The sequence below is a fragment of the Dromiciops gliroides genome, chromosome 1 (assembly GCF_019393635.1).
Source record: "Dromiciops gliroides isolate mDroGli1 chromosome 1, mDroGli1.pri, whole genome shotgun sequence".
Taxonomy (NCBI): domain Eukaryota; kingdom Metazoa; phylum Chordata; class Mammalia; order Microbiotheria; family Microbiotheriidae; genus Dromiciops; species Dromiciops gliroides.
Genome location: NC_057861.1, coordinates 543,443,837 through 543,467,082, shown reverse-complemented (window position 1 = coordinate 543,467,082; position 23,246 = coordinate 543,443,837). Strand labels below are relative to the sequence as shown.

General features: G+C 40.0%; 1 protein-coding gene and 1 long non-coding RNA gene across 2 annotated transcripts in view; one reads left to right on the top strand and one right to left on the bottom strand.

The window, feature by feature from the left end:
- Window positions 1-23,246, top strand: part of OTOA (otoancorin) — a 90,311-nt gene that overhangs the window by 9,705 nt on the left and 57,360 nt on the right. Inside the window, exons 8-15 of the mRNA XM_043977442.1 lie at window positions 1,502-1,605; window positions 4,270-4,370; window positions 5,693-5,832; window positions 8,376-8,499; window positions 16,572-16,787; window positions 18,963-19,130; window positions 20,936-21,076; window positions 23,128-23,186. Coding sequence (XP_043833377.1) covers window positions 1,502-1,605; window positions 4,270-4,370; window positions 5,693-5,832; window positions 8,376-8,499; window positions 16,572-16,787; window positions 18,963-19,130; window positions 20,936-21,076; window positions 23,128-23,186 — 1,053 coding nt within the window. The remainder of the gene's footprint in view (window positions 1-1,501; window positions 1,606-4,269; window positions 4,371-5,692; window positions 5,833-8,375; window positions 8,500-16,571; window positions 16,788-18,962; window positions 19,131-20,935; window positions 21,077-23,127; window positions 23,187-23,246) is intronic.
- Window positions 7,291-23,243, bottom strand: LOC122735705. Its single transcript, XR_006354142.1, has 3 exons — window positions 23,107-23,243; window positions 9,133-9,375; window positions 7,291-7,399 (listed from the first exon to the last, which is right to left on the bottom strand). It is a non-coding gene; the product is annotated as an uncharacterized LOC122735705 (long non-coding RNA).

The window sequence follows — 23,246 nt, the reverse complement described above, 5'->3', positions numbered from 1 at the left end:
TAGCTCACCTGCCCCAAATGACTACTGCTTCTGGGCTCATGTCAGTGATGGGAGGGGTTAGGAGTTAGAGGGTTCCAAACAGCCCTGTTCCTGGGGCTCTGTCATTCTTGGCAGGTTCCAGCTGCTTTGTATTTTCTTAAAATAGAGGCCTGTGGGAGAAATGTAATCTTTTCACCATTTGCTTGGCACACTCAAACCTAAATGATCTTGAACTCCAAATTAGGACGGCTGAATATATGAAGTTTTATTGCATTTAGGATGTTTTTTTATTATGAGAAGATGTAGAAGAGAACCAGATTCTACCCTAATGTCCTGCCCAAAGCAGGGACTCAGGAACTATTTCTTGATAAAGATTTCAGTTCTAGGCAAAATTACAAAGTAAGTATAATTAATCTAGAACTTGTGGAATGTACTGGTTCTCATGGATCTTAACGATTGTCTTGTCCAACCATGTTAGCTTCCTAATGTTAGGAGGAAAACTGAGACCCAGAAAGGTAGAGTGGTTTGTCCATGGTTTTATAGCTAGCAAGTATTGGAACTTGGATTGAAAACCAGCTCTTCTGCCTCATTCCAGCTTTTTTTCTACATTGACTCTTCTGGCTAGGTGATTCTGTTCTTTTTTCCTTTCCTGGGGGGTTTCCTTCCCTGATTCCCCTTAGGTGGTCAGTGCCTGCACAAATCCCTCCTCTCTAGTCAAAGCCTAATTTCAGTAAAGGATCTGAAACGTCTTCATGCTGGAGGAGTAAATAACTAATAATTACTTAAAGTGTTCCTCCAGGAGGAGAAAATGGATTTTTTCTGCTGAGGCTGACTTTTATATTCACTACCCTTCTATATTTCCCATATCTATTTGCATACTTGCTCTCTTCTCCCATTAAGATAATATATGACCAAAATAAAGAGGAAAAAAAAGATAATATATGACCTTGGGCAAGTCATTTTCCTTCTGAGTTTCATTTTCTTTAACAGTGTAATAAGGAAATGGAACTAGCTTATCTCTAAGGTCCCTCTCACTTTATAATCAATCTAATCAGTCACTCAATCAATAAATATTTATTAAGTACCTAGTATGTACCAGGCACTGTGCTAAGTGCCAGGGATACAGAGAAAGGCAAAAAAGATATTCCTTGTCCTCAAGGAGCTTAAATCTAATGGGGAATGACACATTAAAAAGCTGCGGGGGGGGGGGGGAGGAAAGGAGAGATCATGAAGGGGTCCTGAAGTCAGGTGGAAAATTATGAGATGGCCACCCTGGGCACAGTCCTTAAATTCAGGATCTTCAAGGAGCTCTCCAATATCCAACATCCACTCTTTACCCTTTCTGATCAGAGGGAGGGACAGAGTCACAAGGTATCAAGGAGAGGGATCAGTTTCAGAGCTGATGTGATCTTGTAGGACCATGAGTTTCTAGAGATCATGATGAAGTCCAGGAGAGCAACCTGATGGGAAATGAATCTCCATCTTTTTCTTTCCCTAGCTGACATTTGTTTTGGTTGTTTAGGTCCTCGGTATTTAAGGATCTCTATGACAAGACCTCTGCCCATTCACAAAGGGCACTCTACTCTTGGATGACTCAGATTTTGCAGAAATCTGCCAACTCAACCGGTGAGAACAAAAGTCTACGGAACATTGCCATAGGGTTTATTTTTGTCTGTGCTAGAAAGAGGGAAAGCTTTCTCAATAGTAGCTTATCCCAGGGGCAGCTAGGTAGCGCAATGGATAAGGCACTGGCCTTGGATTCAGGAGGACCTGAGTTCAAACCCAGCCTCAGACACTTACTAGCTGTGTGACCCTGGGCAAGTCACTTAAACCCCATTGCCCTGCAAAAACAAACAAAAAAAAAACAAAAACAAAATAGTAGCTTATCTCCTCTGTGGAAGGTACGGGGGAAAATACTTGCTTAACTCTTTGTTTGCATCAGCTGTTAGCTCTCCAGGGTTAAGAACATCTATTAGACCCAAGCTTTTTGTACTTTCCACTATAAATAAGAAATAACGGGGGGGGGGGGCAGCTAGGTGGCGCAGTGGATAAAGCACTGGCCCTGGATTCAGGAGTACCTGAGTTCAAATCCGGCTTCAGACACTTGACACTTACTAGCTGTGTGACCCTGGGCAAGTCACTTAACCCCCATTGCCCCGCAAAAAAAAAACAATAATAAAATAATAATAATAATAATGGGACCATTTGTACCAGTGTTTAAGGGAGCAAAATTCTCATAGTTAATGAGTATATTCAGAGGTGTGGGTGTCTGCTAGGGGGAAAATGGCATAGCTAATGTATCATTTGTAAATTAATTAAATCCTTCTTATAACCTGAACTGCTTTAAAGAAGGTGGGTGTGAACAACTGTTCTCAGAAATGCTGACAACTCATTTTCTGTCTAAATCAGCAATTCCAAAACTTCTTGGAATTGTAACACTTATTTGCCTTTGATTTCAAGAGATCTTGACATCTTCCTCTTAAAAGTCCTTCAGGGAACATACTTTATCTTTAACCCCAATTAATTTAAAATAATTTACTTTGAGCATTTGAGTCCTGGTTCTGCTACCTACAAGCTACGTAACAGTGGATAAATCATTTTTCCTTTCTCAGCCTCAGCTTCCCCATCTATATAATGGGGATATTAATAGTTGTACTGCCTATCTCAAAGAGTCGTTGTAATAATAAAATGAGGAAATGGATACAAAATGTTCTGTAATTGGGTTTTTTTTGTTTGTTTTTTTTTAGTGAGGCAATTGGGGTTAAGTGACTTGCCCAGGGTCACACAGCTAGTAAGTGTTAGGTGTCTGAGGCCAGATTTGAACTCAGGTACTCCTGACTTCAGGGCCGGTGCTCTATCCACTGCACCACCTAGCTGCCCCCAATGTTCTGTAATTGTAAAGCACAATATACATGTGTAGATATGTCACTATTATTTTTTTTATTACTTTATAACATCTCTGAGATAAGTGGAGACACCATAGAGGGTCACAAAATTGGTCTCTATGAAGACAACTTAGAGATGATGTTAATTCCAATTAATGAGCAGTTTGCTTTGGATACATAGGCAGTAACAGGTGGAATCTCGGACCCTGAAGGGATCTGCTGGCCTGTATTTCAGGATGCTCAGTTACAATTTAGTATCTTAATGAATCCAAAGAAACAATGTTCATGGTGGACTCTACTGCTGTGAGAGAATGAATATCTCTCTAAATGATGATCAGTTAATTTCTTCCTTACTAGAAATGTCAGGTTCAAGAATGCTTTTGTCCTTAGAGTTTCTTTTCTTTTTTCTTTTTTTGGTGGGGCAGTGAGGGTTAAGTGACTTGCCCAGGGTCACACAGCTAGTAAGTGCCAGGTATTTGAGGCCACATTTGAACTCAGGTCCTCCTGAATCCAGGGCTGGTGCTTTATCCAGTAATGCCTAGCTGCCCCTGTCCTTAGAGTTTCATAAGAGTACTCATTGTGGATGAGACATCCTAACATTAACATTAAATTCACCAAGTTTCCAGATGTTCTTAACTGAGAAAAGAACATGCTAATACAGAAATATCCAAGTGATGATATGTTACCTTTCTTTTAAGTGTCTATAAAATTACTCATATGTTGAAAAGTACCATAGGCTCACCTAGTTCAATCCCCTTTGCTGCATGAATCAAGATGTTCCATTACATATGAGTGTAGGGACCAGAATGTAGGAACTGAAATTCCCCAAAGTGTTGAAAATCTATAATTAATTATGGCAATGTCTTCCCCCAGTGTTCAACGTAGATTTTGTTGTTATTGATCAGTTATTTTCAGTCATGTCAGACTCTTTGTGATCCCTTTTGGGGTTTTCTTGGCAAAGATACTTGAGTGGTTTGCCATTTCCTTCTCATTTTACAGATGAGGCTTAAATGAGTCGCCCAGGGTACTTAGCTAGCATGTGTCTGAGGCAGAATTTGAATTCAGGAAGATGAGTCTTCCTGACTCCAGGTCCAGGACTCTATCCAGTGCACCACCTAGCTGCACCTAGAAGGGACCTTCAAAAACATCTTATCTGAGACAAGAAAATTGAGGTCCAAAGAAAGGAGGTGGCTTGCTCAATGGCAAACTGTTAAGTGACAGAGCAGGGACCTGAACCCTTCTCACTCCAAGGGCAATGCTCTTTCAGTTGTGGCTCACTATCCCCTGCTACATGCATCCAGTAGACTCTTAGTAAATTTTAATTGAATGAATTATTGGCAGTAAAGATACCTATGAATATTCCAAAGCTGTGTGAATATTTCTAATGTTTTCTTTTACTGGGCAGATGATTCTGTGTCATGGGTTAGTGCGGAAAACCTATGGATTTTGGGAAGATACATGGTTCACCTCCCATTTGAAGAAATTACAAAAATCAGTCCTGTTGAGGTAAGTATAAGATTCCATTCATGTACTCATACCCATTTCGAGCAGAGTGAGAAGTACTCTAAACTCTTCAGTTCTCTATCATTAATAGACTGAGAATGAGAAGGACCACGGAGTCCACCTTGTCCAGTCTCCTTGTTTTACAGATGAGAAAGACTGAGCCAAAAGAGATTGTGTCTTTTTTTTTTTAAGAGATTAAGTGTCTTGACCAAAGTCACTCAAGTGCCTAAGCCCAGGAGAGGCATAATGAGATTGTAGAAATACCAATCAATCGATGAATATTTATTAAACACTTACTATGTGCCAAACATTGTGCTAAGTGCTGAGTATACAAAAAGAAGCAAAAGATAGTCCCTATCCTTAAGGAGCTTACAATCTAATGGGGGATACAACACGCAAACAAATATATGTGTGTGTGTGTGTGTGTGTTTGTGTGTGTGTGTATAAAGCAAGCTATATATAGAAAAAATAGGATATAATTACCAGATGGAAGGCACTGGAATTAAGAGGGGTTGGAAGGCAGCTAGGTGGCACAGTGGATAGAGCACCGGCCCTGGCGTCAGGAGGACCTGAGTTCAAATCCGGACCCAGACACTTGAAACTTACTAGCTGTGTGACCCTGGGCAAGTCACTTAACCCCAATTGCCTCACCAAAAAAAAAAAAAAAGCAAAAAAAAGCAGAGGGGCTGGGGAAGGCTTCCTCTCTGGAAGATTTAGTTGGGACTTAAAGGAAGCCAGGAAGGTCAGTAGTTAGAGTGGATAAGGGATAGTATACTAGCACATCCAACTTCTAACATTTACTTGACATATGGCCATGGGCAAGTCACCTAACCCCTTTAAGCCCTCAGCTAAAAAAAAAAAGGAATAGTAATTCTTGTTCATATCTACCTCTTTGGGTTGTTGTGATGATCTAATGAGATACTGTAGGTAAGGGATTTTGTGAGCCATAAATAAGCACTATATAAATGTCAGCAGTTATTATTTTTATTACTATATTTGGGGCCTCCTGATCTACTTTTTTTTACATTTAACATAATTTTATTAATGCTTGCTTTGGGATGGGGAATAGATCGTTCAGTAAAAACATACAGTAAAAACAAAATGTCTTACCATATACAACTTTTAACCTACAGTAATGATGTACCTTAATTATGTCCATGCACACAAGTCTAACATTACAATAAAAAAAAAACACAATTAAGACTTCTAGGAACATTTTATAATAAACTCCCAATTTTTCTTTGTAGATAGATCAAGCATCTCCAAAATACAAATTCCTATACACAGTGAGTGCTTCTGATCTGTTTTTTATCTCTGTCCATTAGATTGGGCTGTTCATCAGCTATGACAATGCCACCAAGCAGCTAGATACAGTTTATGACATCACACCAAAGCTGGCCCATGCTTTTCTGGAAAGGATTAACTCTTCCAGTTTTGACATGAGGAACACCTCTACCATTCACAGGTAAGAACCAATAGTGTTCTAGTTCTCTGGAGGTACCAGCTCCTCACAGATAAGTCTATAAACACATGACACCATTTTCTTTGTAAATAAGTTGTTTATTTTCTGGCAAAAAAAGGAACAATTGTAATTTTATTATTTTAATTTACTCATAAATTATTGTGCTAGTGAAGGATGGGATCATTTTCTCCTTCCCCTTCCTGAGCATTGCTTTTTGGAAGTGACATGAAGGAAATTAAGTTTGCTAGAGGAAAGATGACTATGTATAAGAAACAGCAGAAACAAACAAACAAAAATACTGGAATGACGTATGATTGCAATGACCAAGATTGGCCCTGGAAAAGAATAAAGAAAATGCATCTCCTTTTCCGCTTTCCATGGGATGGAGAACATCAAGATAGAATGTGGTTTATACTGTCAGACACAATTGATGTTTGGTTTTGCTGAACTACATTTGCCCTGTTTTCTTTGTTATAATGAAAGGCTTGCTGAGCAAGGGAAGGGAAGGAATACATTCAGAAATGAAGGTGGTATAAAAATAAAAGATGTCAATAAAAATAAGATCATTTATTCACTTATTTGTTCATTTGTTTATTCATCCATCCATCCATCCATCCATCCATTCATTCATTTATTTATTGCAAAGAGAGAGAGAGAACATTTATTTGGAATCAAAACCTCTGGGTTCTGGTCCTGACTCTGCCACTAGCTGGCTGTATAACCTTGAGCAAGTCACTTCTCTGAGTTTCAGTTTCCTTATCTGTAAAGTGAAAGGATTGGGCTAGATCAAAGGTTCTTAACTTTTTTGTGTGATGATAAAGTATTCTTAACTTGTGTGTGTGTGTGATGGACCCCTTTGGCAGTCAGATGAAGCCTATGAACCCGTTTTCAAAATAATATACAAATAAGGGGCATCTAGGTGGCTCAGTGGATAGAGCACCAGCCCTGGATTCAGGAGGACCTGAATTCAAATCTGACCTCAGACACTTGACACTAGCTATGTGACCCTGGGCAAGTCACTTAACCCTCATTGCCCTGCAAAACAAACAAACAAAAATAATATACAAATAAATACAAAATAAAATAGGATTTCAAAGGAAACCAATTCTCTTTAAATGTAGTAATCAAAATATATATTTTTTAAAGTTCATGGACCACAGGTTAAAAACTTCTGGACCAACTGATCATTAAAGTTCCTTCCAGAATGAAAATTTTATTAGCTATTTTTCAGGATGGCCTGCTGAACTAATTTCATGTCAGGAAAATCAGAAGCTATAAGTGACCAGAGTATGTATGATAGAGAGGTCAGCTACTGGGCAAAACTTTGGTGGGCCATCTGGGTGGCCCAGTCTAAGACCTGTTGGTTGCTAGGAACCCCCAAACGATAACAGCAGCTTCTACTTACCTATAATCTAAGAAATGGCCTTTGGCAAGACATTGAAGTTGAATTCCTCTGTTTAGCTTGGACTGGAAGGAACAGCCCTTCGTTGCCCTCTGGAGGATTGCCTTTAGGGCAAGGCCTTGTTCCCCTTTATTGTTTTATATGTTCTCTGGACTTTAGATTCTGCTGCTGAAAAATATAGCAAATTCAATTATCTGTGTTAAGTAGGAGAAACAATGACATGGAAACCCCCTAAAAGTGATAGATGATAGATAGATAGATAGATAGATAGATAGATAGATAGATAGATAGATAGATAGATAGATAGATAGATAGATGGGTGGGTGGATGGGTGAATGGATGGATGGATGGATAGGTAGGTAGATAGATACATATGTACGTACGTAGGTGGGTGGGTGGGTTTATGGATGTATAAAGCATTTATTAAGCTTTTGCTTTTGGCTTTGGTTTTGGTTTTGGTTTTGGAGGGCAATGAGGGTTAAGTGACTTGCCCAGGGTCACACAGCTAGTAAGTGTCAAGTGTCTGAGGCTGGATTTGAACTCAGGTCCTCCTGAATCCAGGGCAGGTGCTTTATCCACTGTGCCACCTAGCTGCCCCCATTTATTAAGCTTTAATGGAAAGTAGGAAGTGCCTGTGGGTGAGGGAGGAAGGTGAGGAGACTTTAGGAAGTAATTTGGAGACCTGGTTCCCAGAAAAGTAAGGAAAAAGCCTCACCTAATAGAAGGGTAGAATCTAAGTTTCTGATGAGTTGGAGATGCTCACATAATAGGAACATGCAAGGAGACTGCATATACAGTGTCTGTAGTGGAACTAAGGTTTTCTTTTTTTTTTTTTTTAATATGAGATTTTTCCTTTCCCTTGCAAATTAATCTTTCAAAGACTCTGGCTTGGTCTCTTTAGAGAACCTGGCACTTCCTGAATACATATTGACCGAAGGTGGGAAGAAGGAACTCCAGGTGGCAGATGCAATTGACCCATTAATAAAATTTTGCTCAGATAATCTACAAAGTGGATAACCCCCTTATGGATAATAGAGAGTTATACTGTAATTGAGCTATTAAACATGATAAGCTTCATCCTGTTTCCTGTGTCACTTTGATTCTGTTGAATTATTGACCAGCCCATTCTCTTTTCCCTACTTAGGTTGGGGCTACTTGTGTGTTTCTATGGGGACCTGGAGGAGCTAGAGGCCCCAGTGGCCCAAGTCTTGCTACATCAAATGATTAAGTGCAACCAACTTAGAGGCTTCCAGGCTGATGTTCAGAAGGTGAAGAAGACTGGCTGTCCCCACTTCCAGACCACGATAGCTTGTGTTTCAAACTGGTAGGGATAGACTCAGAAGGCTTTGGCTGATGAAGAAAGGGCAGGATCTTTTTGATGGGGAGGGGGTAGATCTGGCTTGTGAGGAACCTGGGACTTGGAATGGAGAAGATTGCTGGGTTAGAGCAAGAGAACATAAGCCAGGAATTCAAGCCAAGAAAAATCCAATTGAGGGGATACAGTCATGATTGGAATCAAGAGATTGGATCAGGGGCCTGATGAAGGAGATTCAGAACATGGGGAAAACCAGAATTGGAGATGAGAAGTAGGACACAGGAGAATTATTAAAATAATAGCTTCAGGGGCAGCTAGGTGGCACAGTGGATAGATAGAGCACTGGCCCTGGAGTCAGGAGGACCTGAGTTCAAATTCAGCCTCAGACACTTGACACTTACTAGCTGTGTGACTCTGGGCAAGTCACTTAACCCCAATTGCCTGACCCCCCAAAAAAAAATGGCTTCAGAAAAAAAAAACCCACAATGGCTTCAGGCTGTAGGCTCTAGGAATGCCTGTGGTCACTCTGCATGCCCACCATTTAGCCATTTGCTAGTCATTCTTATGCCAATATGGTACCTCTTACCAAATCTTCTGCACGTGCTGATGGTGGGATCCAGGCACCTCATCTCTTGTGCAGAATTAGGTGTATGATGCCCCCTCCCAGGCAATATTTGTCTCTCCTTATCTCTCATTCCCTTTTTTCCATTTCAGCTTCCTCCATCTCTCTTCTCTACCTTCATTCGCCATCCTTCTTTCCAATTCAGTTCAACCAAATAAACATTTATCAAGCACCTGTAATATTGTGTACAAGGCACAATCTTCAGTGCTGGGGATAGAAAGACAAAAAAAAAAAGTTAATGTTTAATGGCAAATGTTTAACAACTGGCTTTCCAGGAAAAAAATGTATGCACAACACACTTTTATGTTTAATCTGCCTTATTACTATTTCTCCATCACTTTCTTAAGTCTAGACAGTCAACAGAATAATAAATCCAGTCCTGATGTGTTATATTTGCCTATTTCCAATGTGTAAAGACTCATGCTAAAAAATTAAAACCTGTTCTAGGGAATCAGGAGCAGGCTCCAGAATACCCCTGAAATTGTTCCTCTCTTCACCGACCTTATGTTCTACTGGGAGGGCTATGACATGTACATAGAAAAGTACAATATAGTGCACAGAGTTATAGGGACAAAAACAACATGCTTTAGGAATAATTGATGGTGCAGAAAACATTTTCATCTGGAGTAATTAGCAAAATTCATATGGAGAAGGTAACACTGACAATTCTGAACAAAAGAAGAAATTTGAAAGGTGGGGTTAAGGAGGGATTGCATTCTAAGTCTATGAGATATACTATATAAATGTACAGAAGCCAAGAGATGTCCAGTTGCATTCAGGAAATAGCTAATAATTCAGTTGGCATAAAGAGAACTGATGTAAAATGAGGTGGAAAAGGTAGGTTGGAGCCGGATTATCTATTTTAAATATTAGGCTAAAGAGTATGAACTTTAACCTAGAGATAATAGGGAACTACTGGAGATTTTCTAGTGTTTCAGACCTTCTTTCCAATGCACATTGTTCTTTTTTTTAAGAATAGTATTGGGGCCGGTAGGTTGCGCAGTGGATAGAGCACTGGCCCTGGAGTCAGGAGGACCTGAGTTCAAATACGGCCTCAGACACTTAATACTTACTAGCTATGTGACCTTGGGCAAGTCACTTAACCCCAATTGCCTCACTAAAAAAAAAAAAAAGAATAGTATTTTATTTTTTCCAATTACATGTTTGTTTGTTTTTGCGGGGCAGTGAGGGTTAAGCGACTTGCCCAGGGTCACACAGCTACTAAGTGTCAAGTGTGTGAGGCCAGATTTGAACTCAGGTCCTCCTGAATGCAGGGCTGGTACTTTGTCCACTGTGCCACCTAGCTGCCCCCAATTACATGTTAATATGGTTTTCAACATCCATTTCTATAAGATTTTGAATTCTGTATTTTTCCCTCCCACCTCCTGAAGTCAGCAAGCAATCTGATATAGGTTTGTGTAATTTAAGATTTTAAATATGGATTCTAATCTGTTCCCCCAGTTTTGGGGGAAACTGACTAAAATCACTGATAAAACGAGTTTAGGTTTTTAAGGGTTTATTGGAAAATAGAAAGAAAAAGATTGAGAACAGAATTCCAACAGCCTGGCATTCCTATCTTTCCTCAAATTTCCTGTGAAGTCCTCTGCCGCCACCACCACCAAGTCAGGAACCCAAAAGCCCAGAGCTCTCTGCACAGGCTCCCTTTCCTCCTTCCTGTCTCTTCCCAGAAAATAGGAGGCTCCTCAAGTTAATTGGCTGGTAGCCTTGATAGACAGCACCCATGAGCAAACGTCATTTCCTGATGCCAAGGAAAAGCCACAATGTCTCTGAGGCATTTTCCTCATGGTGGAGCTTTCCCATAGCAAGTCTCCAGTAGGTGGCATCATTCCAATCATTACAGGTTATACATTAAATCATGTTAAGCATATTTCTGCATTAGTCATGTTGTGAGAGAAGAATGAGAACAAAAGGGGAAAACCACAAGAGAAAAGAAACAAAATTTTAAAACCCCAACATCAACAAAAGTGGAAATAGTACGTTTCAATTCTACATTCAGACTCCATAGTTCCTTTTCCGGATGTAGAGAGCATTTTACATTATGTGTCTTTTGGCATTGTCTTAGATCATTGTATTGCTGAGAAGAGCTAAGTCCATCACAGTTGATCATCACACAATGTTGTTGTACAATGTTCTCTTGGTTCTGCTCATTTCACTCAGTATCAATTCATGTAAGTCTTTCCAGGTTTTTCTGAAATCTGCCCGCTCATCATTTTTACAGCACAATAGTATTCCATTACATTCATATACCACAATTTATTTAGCCATTCCCCAATTCCTGGGCAACCATGTATATGTGGGTCCTTTTCCCTTTTTTATAATCTCTTTGGAATATAGACCTAGTAGTGATATTACTGGGTCAAAGAATATGCACAATTTTATAACCTTTTGGGCATCGTTCCAAATTCAGTGTTCATTGCTCTTAAACACACTTCAGATTCCTGGTCTGCTTACACCCCCAGGGACATACTCTTTTCCTATGAAAATGCTATTGGGGGGGGGCTGAAAATTGCACCATTCAAATTGAGTATTTGTTAAATCTCTCTGCTCTTTGCTGGAATCACTCTCTGAAAGGGAGATTAGGGACCCGAACATGTACACCATCTTGCTGGCTAGTTCCACAGGCAGGGGGCACCTAACTCTATGCCCCTTAAATCAAGGTTCACATTAAGAGCAAACTCACTGGAACACAAAGTTTTAAAAAATTGATTTCAAAATTTATTTTTACATGGAATTTGGAAAAATTAAATTCTAAATAAGTTAAAAAACATTTTTTTTTAAAAGATCAAACTCAACCTTCTGGGGAGCCACACCCAAATACCTCTCCCACAAATGTACACAATTCACAGTCTACTCCTAATATTCCGTGTTTTCTTCCTCTAACACACCCTTAGTCTCTTTATTAACTCATTCATTCTGACTGTGAGGCTAAAAACTCTCTGTCCACATTATGTTCTCCACAGGTTTCATACTCTGATCTCAACATACTCTGTCATGAATACCCAGGTGGCTAGTAATCTATAATCACGCCCAAACAGTTACCAAGGTCAAAGGGATGTTTCAATTCTGCCTAAATAAATGAGCAGTTTGGTGGTGCAGAGGATAGAGTACCAAGCCTGGAATCAGGAAGACTCATCTTCCTGAGTTCAAATCTAGACATTAACTAGCTGTGTGACCCTGGGAAGATCACTTAACCCTATTTGCCTCAGTTTCTTCATCTGCAAAATGAATGCAGGGTTGTAATGTATATTTTATCATCAACTATTATACTGCTTTAGTGCCCACTATGCGGTATTCAGAGCTAGACTTGGGGAAAGGTAAGCAGATATCCAGGATACAACTTAAATGAAAGAGGCAAGGAAGATCAGAGCATTCTATGATATCAGCCAGGAAAGGGATGGGGTCAACAAAAGACACTTTTTAAAATGACTTTTTATAAATGTGCAATTTTTTTTTTTTTTTTAGTGAGGCAATTGGGGTTAAGTGACTTGCCCAGGGTCACACAGCTAGTAAGTGTTAAGTGTCTGAGGTCAGATTCGAACTCAGGTACTCCTGACTCCAGGGCCGGTGCTCTATCCACTGCGCCACCTAGCTGCCCCTGTAAATGTACATATTTTAATGAAAGGCAGCTTAGTATAGGTGGTGGATACAGAGCTGGCCTTAAAGTCAGGAAGACCTGAGTTCATCTCACCTCTACCTCTATAACCCTGGGCAACTCACTGAACCCTTCAGTGGTATAAGCGAGTGGTGTCAAACTCAAAGAGAAAGAGGGACCACTATACTGTACATCCTTGTGGGTATCATATTTACCTAGAAAATCACATATTAGCATTATCTATGTTCTATTGTATGGGGTGGGAGCAGGGTACAAAGCTAGGTAGTAAAGTGGACAGAGCACCAAGCATGGAGTCAGGAAGACTCATCTTCCTGAGTTCAAATCTGGCCTCAGATACCATGTACTAGCTGTGTGACCTTGGGCAGGTCACTTCACCTTGTTTGCCTCAGTTTCCCCATCTGTAAAATGAACTGGAAACCTCTCTAGTATCTTTGCCAAAAAATCCCAAATGGAGTCACAAAGAGTTGGACATGACTGAAAATGACTGAACAACAACAAATTCTACTTTTACTTATTAATGGCGGTTCTTTCCTTTTTTGTTTTTTTTTTAGTGAGGCAATTGGGGTTAAGTGACTTGCCCAGGGTCACACAGCTAGTAAGTGTTAAGTGTCTGAGGCCGGATTTGAACTCAGGTACTCCTGACTCCAGGGACGGTGCTCTATCCCCTGTGCCACCCAGCTGCCCCCATCTATATATAAAAATAGGGATAATAATAGCACCTACTTCCCAGGCTTGTTGTGGGGATCAAATGAGATAATAATTATAAAGTGCTTAGGTTAGGGACTGACACAATAGAATTGCTATATAAATTTTAGCTATTATGTAGGTATTATTATCATTAAAATGAGATTAAAACCCAGGATTTCATTATTCCAAGGCCAGCAACTCTATCCACTACACCACAGAGATGGTGTAATTTTCAAAAACAAAGAGTGTGACTGGGAGAGGGGTGTAATTTAAAAATCTGGATCAAGGTCTGATAATGCTTTTTCTCCACATTGATAGTATTATATGAAGCACAGGGTCAGTTCTTAGCTTTTTTTCCATTTTCAAATAGGAGGCAATGTATTGACTTCCTTCCCTGCCCCAAGCAGCAGAAAAGGGCAGCTATAGAAGGCATTACCTTGGTTAGGCAGCATCTGCAGAATTAAATCTGGGAGGCAAAGGTCAGCAGAAATCTTCAATTTCATACAAGGGGCAGTTCATCTGCCAGCTCTGAGTAGATCTCAGTGGGTGGATGTTGTTTATGCCATTGAGCTGCTCAAATAACTTCTAACTGCTCTAGGTGGACTTTTTTTTTCTTGGTTCCTCTCTGGTTTCCTTTCTCCTCCTCCCCCTTCCTCCCTCCCATCCACCCACTGTGGAGTTGTTGGGTGGTAGCATCCTCCTGGCATAGACAAAATAATAATATGGAGCTGGACAAGTGTCAATTCCAAGCTCACAGAATGGATGCAAGACATGACTTCTGGGAAGGGCTCACAAGCCAAGGGGAACTGGTTTCACTTAAAATCTTGGTGACAGGATCCCACCCAAAGTTAAATTCTTGGGGGCAGCTAGCTGGCGCAGTGGATAGAGCACTGGCCCTGGAGTCAGGAGGACCTGAGTTCAAATTCGGCCTCAGACACTTAACACTTACTAGCTGTGTGACCCTTGGCACATCACTTAACCCCAATTGCCTCACAAAAAAAACCAACAAAAAACCAAACAAAAACAAAAACAAAGTTAAATTCTTCCCATTCCAGCTTTGGAGGTTGGCTTTTCCCCCCTACTCCTTTGAACATGTAGCTCAGTTTTTTCCTTTTTTTTTTTTTTTTTTGATTGTGCATCCATTGTTGGTAGGTGCAGTCCTGATCAGGAATAACCAGCGAGTGGCTAGTCGTAAAATGTCACAGAATCGGAAGTACATTCAATGTTCTATTCCAACTCCTTCATTTTGCAGATGAAGAAACTGAGGCCTAAAGAGCAGAGATAGTTCACCCTAGGTCACACAGTTAGTGAGTGGCAGAGCCAGGCTATAACCCTGATTTTCTGATATCCAGGCTAGTAATCTTTCTGTTAGATCACATTGCCTTTCAGCGTCCCTCTACACATTGCCCAGAGTATATATATCTAAAATGAATTTTGGATAGAAAGATAGATAGATAGATAGGTAGGTAGGTAGGTAGGTGGATAGATAGATAGATAGATAGATAGATAGATAGATAGATGGATGGGTAGATAGATGGTAGGTAGGTAGATAGATGGGTAGATAGGTAGATAGATGATAGATAGATGGGTAGATAGATGATAGGTAGGTAGATAGATAGATGGATAGATAGGTAGATAGATGGGTAGATAGATAGATAGATAGATAGATAGATAGATAGATAGATAGATAGATAGATGGGTAGATAGATGGTAGGTAGGTAGATAGATGGGTAGATAGGTAGATAGATGATAGATAGATGGGTAGATAGATGATAGGTAGGTAGATAGATAGATGGATAGATAGGTAGATAGATGGGTAGATAGATAGATAGATAGATAGATAGATAGATAGATAGATAGATAGATGGGTAGATGGGTAGATAGGTAGATAGATGATAGGTAGGTAGATAGATATATAGATAGGTAGATTGGTAGATAGATAGATAGGTGGGTGAATGCCTGGCTGGCTAGGTAGGTAGGTAGGTAGATAGATAGATAGATAGATAGCAATATACAGCATGTCCCAAAAATCTTAGTACAATTTTAAGCTATTAAAACTGTGTGTGTGTGTGTGTGTGTGTGTGTGTGTAGATATAGATGTAGATGTATAAAATGATGGCTCTCTGGGTAGGGATATATTCAGAAATGAATGTGATGTTAAAATAAAAGATATAAGAAAAGATTTTAGACATTTTTTTAAAAAGAAACCATACACACATATCCCTTTCCTTCCTATTCAAAGATGAACTAGTCAAATCTTTCCTTTCTCGGCCAGGAGCATTTGGCAAAAATACATAAAATGGTGATTCAAAGTAAATCATGACAAAGTAAAGACAAAGCCAGAAAAAAGTATTTCCTGCAGCACTTTTGGTTTGCTATGCTTATAACAATTCCTTGTGCATGCTATTTCTAGTCATTAACATTTGATTGAGAGTGCTCCAGGTTATGCTGAAGAATTCAGAAAGTAGGGATTTCCTAGAAAGTAAGCAAATAGGGGCAGCTAGATGGTACAGTGGATAGAACACCGGCCCTGGAGTCAGGAGTACCCAAGTTCAAATCCGGCCTCAGACACTTAACACTTACTAGCTGTGTGACCCTGGGCAAATCACTTAACCCCAATTGCCCCGCAAAAAAAAAGAAAAGAAAAGAAAGTAAGCAAATTGTGGAGGCAGTCTGGCAGAAGGAGTCGGGAAGATGTGGGTTTAAATCTTACCTCTGACAGTTACTAGCTTTATGATTCTGGATTCATCTATCACTGAACCCCTTTCTGCTTTGGGACACCTCCCTAACACTTAACTATTTTTGTTTGTTTGTTTGTTTTTTGTGGGGCAATGGGGGTTAAGTGACTTGCCCAGGGTCACACAACTAGCTAGTGTCAAGAGTGTCTGAGGCCAGATTTGAACTCAGGTCCTCCTGAATCCAGGGCTGGTGCTTTATCCACTGCGCCACCTATCTGCCCCAACACTTAACTATTAAGTCATAGTATGTCAGGAAATCACACAATGGCAATCTCAGCAAACCTACACAAATGGATGAACCCTTGGTTTCTGCTTTACTCATTCTGTGATTTCTTTTGTTTCAGCTCAAGGCTGAACTTTTGGACATTGCTATGGAGAACCAGACCCTGAATGACACCCTTGGCTCTTTGTCTGATGCAGTGGTGGGTCTGACGTGCAACCAGCTAGAGGCCCTGTCTCCAGAAGCAGTGCACAATGCAATCTCAACTCTCAGTCAGGTCACAGGGTGGGCCAAGAGCCAGGTCATTATCTTGTCCACCAAGTACTTGACCTATGAGAAGGTCAGTTCTTGCATGTAGTGAAGGCCACCCAAATACTGGGGCTGTTTTCTTTTTCTTTTCTTTTTTTTTTTTTGGTGAGGCAATTGGGGTTAAGTGACTTGCCCAGGGTCACATAGCTAGTAAGTGTCAAGTGTCTGAGGCTAGATTTGAACTTAGGTCCTCCTGACTCCAGGGCTGGTGCTCTATCCACTGTACCACCTAGCTGCCCCACTGAGACTGTTTTCTAAACTTTATGGGTCAATATTGGAAATGCGTAATAAGCACTTTAAATGATAAATACCAGGAATTTAGCACCAGCTTGAGAATGTAAAATTCACACACGGTATTGTTTTAAGCAGTCATTTTTAAATTCTAAACTGAGTCCAGGATCTGTGACCCAAATAGGAAGATGTGTTTTCAGTGGGTCAATGCACAGTTATTTTTTATTTAGAGATAATATAGAAAAGGCACTAGCTTAGGAGCCGTACAGTGGGGATGGGAGAGTGTCTAGTCCTGGTTCTGCCTCTACTTATCTGTGACACCTATATTGGGTGTCACCCAAGGTGTCACCTCTCTAGTATTCACTTTTCTCATCTGTAAACTAGGGAGAATGATGCCTGCCACTACTCTCCTTTGGAGGATGTCAAGAGGCTGAAGTGAAATAATGGATGTGAAGGTCCTATCCCTGATCTTTTTCTCTCTTTGTCCTCTCACTAGATGGCTTCATTAGTTCCGACTGGTTTAATTGTCATTCCCGTGCAGATTACTCACAGATCTATCTCCAGCCATAGAATCTTCTCTGAGTTTCAGTTCTGTGTCACTCACTGCCTGTTGGACATTTCATGGTGGACATTTTAAGTTGTCCTCAATGTCTCATGCTTCTTCATCTCACGTATCCAATAAGTTGCCCAAATCATGCCATCCATTCCTCCAAAACATCTCTTGCATCAGCCTCCTTATCATTACTTACACAATCACTGCTCTAGCTCTGGCGCTTATCATCTCTTGTCTGGATCATTGTAATGGCTTCCTAATTGGTCTCTGTGTCTTGAATCTATCTCTTTTCCAATCCATTTTCTTTCTTTCTTTCTTTTTGTTTTGTTTTTGTTTTTGGTGGGACAATGAGGGTTAAGTGACTTGCTCAGGGTCACACAGCTAGTAAGTGTCAAGTGTCTGAGGCCAGATTTGAACTCAGGTCTTCCTGAATCCAGGTCCAGTGCTTTATCCACTGTGCTACCTAGCTGCCCCCTCCAATCCATTTTCTACATGACTTCCAGAGGACTTTTCCTTAAGAGCAGGTCTGACCTTTTCTCCCTACCTAATTCTCTCCTACTACGAGAATTCTTCTGTCATTGAAAATCTGGCCCCAACCTACCTTTCTAGCCTCCTTACACATTACTCCCTTTCCTACATGCTACAGCCCAGACACACTAGCCTTTTTGCCATTCCTCACATATGTCTTCAATCCTTTATTCTCTCCCATTCTTGGGATGTACTCCCTCCTCACTTCTACCTCCTGGAGTCTCTTCCATTTACACTCAGCTCAAGTACCAACTTCGCCTTTTCCACATGCTCTTCTGGCTAACTAATTCCCCAAACTACCTTGCATTTAAAAAATGTATTCGTGTGTGTGTGTGTGTGTGTGTGTGTGTGTGTGTGTGTCTTGCAGTTGGGGTTAAGTGACTTGCCTAGGGTCACACAGCTAGTAAGTGTTAAGTGTCTGAGGCCAGACTTGAACTCAGGTCCTCCTGACTCCAGAGCTGGTGCTCTATCCACTGTGCCACCTAGCTGCCCCTAAAAAACATATTCTTTATATACTTAGACACACATTTTATCTCTCCTAATAGAATGTAAGCTCCTTGAGGGCAGGACTATTCATTTTTGTCTTTGAATTCTCAGTACCTAGCACAGCAGTTGGCATATAATAGTCACTTAATAACTGCACTTTGATTGATTGCTATGAAAAACATGAAACCCTGTAGAAATACAAGGGGTTATTACCTTTTTGCCCATTATGTTCCATCTACCCAACCCCATCTATTCAGAACAAATGAGAACCAGACTTCTTTCATTTTCATTTGTTATATTTCCTGCCCCAAAGTTTAAATAGGTTTTAAGGGGGAGGGGGTCGCGGGAATGACCAAATCCTGAATTGTCTCCAAATCTTCTTTTAAAGCTTATTCTTCTCTCTCCTAGGTCATATCATTCTACAACGTTAGCCAGATGGGAGCATTGTTGGCTGGTATCAGCACCCAAGCTTTCTACAGCATGGATCCAAAGGAGCTCTCATATGTCATTAAAGGCACCATCTCCCAACATGTATCTGATTTGTCACCCGCCCAGCAACAAGGTATCCTCAGCAAGGTAATGAGAAACTATCTGATAAATAGTAACTTCAAACTAGAGCACTTGGTTTCAGAATCCCTGTAGGTGAAATGTGATTTTGGCTATGGGATTAATTCTGAGTTAGATTGTTTCATAAGCACAAAATGAAAACAAAAACAAAATAGTAAAAAAATCCCTTGGCTTGGGACCTCTTCCTAACTCTTTAGTAAATGGTATTTTTCTGAACGAGTTTTTCCTGATTCCTCCATTTGTTAGTACCCTCCTCCATAAGTTTGCATTTATTATATATATATATTTATATATATCCTATATTTACTGATATATCTCTGATCTGGTGATTTCTTACCCCCCACCAGAAGTATATAAATTCCTTGAGGGTTAGGTTTATTTGTATTCCCAATGCCTTTGCAAATAGTAGATACTTAATGAATGTTGATTGATAAGTAATGTTATAGGGGGCAGCTAGGTGGTGCAGTGGATAAAACACTGGCCCTGGATTCAGGAGGACCTGAGTTCAAATCCGGCCTCAGACACTCGACACTAGCTGTGTGACCCTGAGCAAGTCACTTAACTCTCATTGCTCCGCAAAAAGAAAAAAAAGAAAGAAAAAGAAAAAGAAAAAGAAAGATAAGTAATGTTATAATAGAGTACTAGAGCTAGCAGGGACCTTGGTGTTTTACCATCAAGATTTCCTCTGTCTCTACACTACTGCATTGTTGGTGGAGCTGAGAGCTGATCCAACCATTCTGGAGAACAATTTGGAACTATGCCCAAAGGGCTATGGGACTGTTCATACCCTTTGACCTAGTGGTACCACTGCTAGGTCTGTATCCCAAAGAGATCATAGAGAAGGGAAAAGGACCCATATGTACAAAAATATTTATAGCAGCTTTCTTTGTGGTGGCAAAGAATTGGAAATCGAAGGAATGCCCATCAATTGGGGAATGGCTAAACAAGTTGTGGTATATGAATGGAATGGAATACTATTGTGCTGTAAGAAATGATGAGCAGGAGGAGTTTAGAGAAACCTGCAAGGACTTATATGAACTGATGCTGACTGAGAGGAGCAGAACCAGGAGAACATTGTACACAGTAACGGCAACATTGTGTGATGAACAATGGTGATAGACTTGGCTCTTCTCAGCAGTGCAATGATCCAAAACAGTTTCAAAGAACTTATGATAGAAAATGTTCTCAACATCCAGAAAAAAGAACTGTTGATTATGAATGCAGATTGAACCATACTGTTTCTACTTTTTTTTCTCCTTCTTTTGTGAGGTTTCCCCCTTGTGCTCTGATTCTTCTTTGCAGAAATATGTTTAATGTTATTGTACATATATAAACTATATCAGATTGCTTTCCATCTTGGGAATGAGGGAGGGAAGGGAGGGTGGGAGAAAAATTTGGAACTAAAAATCCTATGAAAACAAATGTTGAAAACTATCCTTACATGTAACTGGAAAATAATAAAATACTTTTATTTTTAAAAAAAATAAAGTCCAGTAGCAAGACAAAAGTCAAGACAACCAAAAAAAAAAAAAAGATTTCCTCCATCTCTCCCTACACTTTCCTGCCACCCAAAGGCCAGTTTTGGACTTAATGCAAGATGGTGCTTTAAGAATCTTCCCTGCCCCTCCCCAACTGCCTTAAATGCACATCAATATTTTTCTTATGATCATAAGACTATAGGTGGAAGAGTCTTTAGGGCTCATCTAGTCATCAAAAATGTTATGTACAATTGCAGAAATCGTCAAGAAGCTAAACTTAAAAGCCTCATCATATACCTTACATACTATGCCTGTCTCTTTCTTGTTTTTGGTTAGATGCTTGAAGCAGGTGATGTTTCTTCCACAGTCATGGATATACAAGGAGTTTTCTTTAAGGAAGTATCTCTCTTTGATTTATGGAAGGAGCCAGGCTTTAACTCTACAGTTGTCAAAGAAAAGGAGCTCAGGAGAAGCCAGGTAATTAGTACTCAGCACATGAGTCTCCTCATCTAGAGAAGAGGTTTGTTCTGGCAAAGCTAACTGGTAAGTTGGCCTTCTGAAAGAGAATATTATTTTACTATTGCCATACATGATCAGGCAGTTTGGTGTAATGGGTAGAGAGCTGGTGTTGAAACCAGGAGGACTCTGGAGGACAAGTCAGCCTCTGATAATACTGGCCATGTGACCCTGGGCAAATTCATTAACCTCTCAGTGCTCAAAGCAACTTTCTGAGGTTATAATTCTTTGCAACTTTGGTACCTGGTGCCAACTTACATTGGTAGAAGCTTCATCACCTAGGAATTACCCATCCCCACATGATCAGATCAGATGTATGATCCACTATAACAGATTAAATTGGATATTTATAACCAGAAAAGTGTTCATTAACATTGTGGCCATCACTGTGGCCAAAGTGGGTATCAGGAATGCCAAAGCAAAATCTTGACATGTTTTCTTAACTCAGGAGCTTCACTGTAAAACATAATATTTTCTTACAGATCACATTATATATTATATTAATATATTATGCAATATGTTAATATTATTATATTGTATATCTCATATTTTATGTTAATAGATCTTGAAATGTTTGTTGTTGTTCATTTGTTTTAGTCATATCCAATTCTTCATGAACCCTTTTAGGGTTTTCTTAGCAGAGATACTGGAGTGGTTTGTGATTTTCTTTTGTAGCTCATTTTACAGATGTAAAAACTGAGGCAAACAGGGTTAAGTGACTTGCTCAGGGTCACACACCTAGTATGTGGTATTTGAGGCCAGATTTGAACACAGGAAAACAAGTCTTCTTGACTTCAGGCCTGGCACTCTATTTACTGTAGCTCTCTGACATTTCTTTTTGTCTGGGTATTTATAATAGTGATGTTGAGTCTGGATAAGAAAAATTTAGAAGGAATATATAATAGTTTCCACTGATATAACACTTCCAGGTTTGCAGCTTTAAATTATTATCTCATGGAGGCAGCTAGATATCCCAGTGGATAAAGCACTGGCCCTGGATTCAGAAGGACCTGAGTTCAAATCCAGCCTCAGACACTTAACATAGTACATTAGTGCTTTACATAGGTTAACCCATTTGATCCTCACAAGAACTCTGTGAGGTAGGGAATAATGTATTATCCTCATTTGACAGATGAGAAAACTGAGGTATAGAGAGGTTAAATGCTTGCCCAGGGTCACACAGCTAAGGAGTGTATAAGGTAGGATTCAAACTCAGGTCTTTCTCATTCTGAGGCCTATGCTCCATCCACCTCACTACCCACTTGTCTTTTGTGAGGAAAAACAAAAACTTCCAAACAATTCGAGGTGTCCAAAAGTGAAGAAGGCTACTCCAAGTGGTATTGAGTCTCTTATCAAAGGAAATTTTCAAGTTGAGATTAGGTGGCTACTTACTGGAATATAGTATATGAAACGCCTGTTCAGGTATTGGTTGTATAAATGCTGTCTGATTTCCTTTCCATCTCTAAAATCCATGTCAAATAGAACTGGAAGGCCCCCATCTCTCACATCATTGACTTGACTTTGGAAATTACTTAGGATTAAATTACAGGTTCTGTAAAACAAATAGATGCCCCAGTCTATGAGTTAGAAATTCTGCAAATGTATTTTTCCTTGAAACAGGAGCCGGCTGAATGTATATTTTGTCCTCTGAAAATGCTGGCAGGAGAAAGGTTTGGGTAAAGCCCCTTGGGAGACAGGAATACCTTAGGGCTCTGTTCCAGTTAGTTCTGACCAGGTTCCTTGATTTTCCTCCAAACCTTTTCTTCCTTTGGTGGGGTAGAAATAGAGGACCATGGTCGAGAAGAGCACTGGAATGTAAATTGGGCCTCAGAGAAAAAAACAACCTGATTTACTTCCCTTCTAATTTATAAGTAGGATATAAAAAACACAGGAAACAATTTCAGACTTGTTTTTCAACATTCTGATCCATGGCAAGCACACACACACACACACACACACACACACACACACACACATGCTCACACACTTACTTTTGATTATTCTCACCACAGGCTTTGTTTCTGTACGATTTTTTGTCAAGAACGATGAGAAAGCCTGATGACCTCCTAAGGTAAGAAAAAATAACTAGCCAATGTCTGTGGGATCCTCCACTAGGGTCCTACCCCAATGT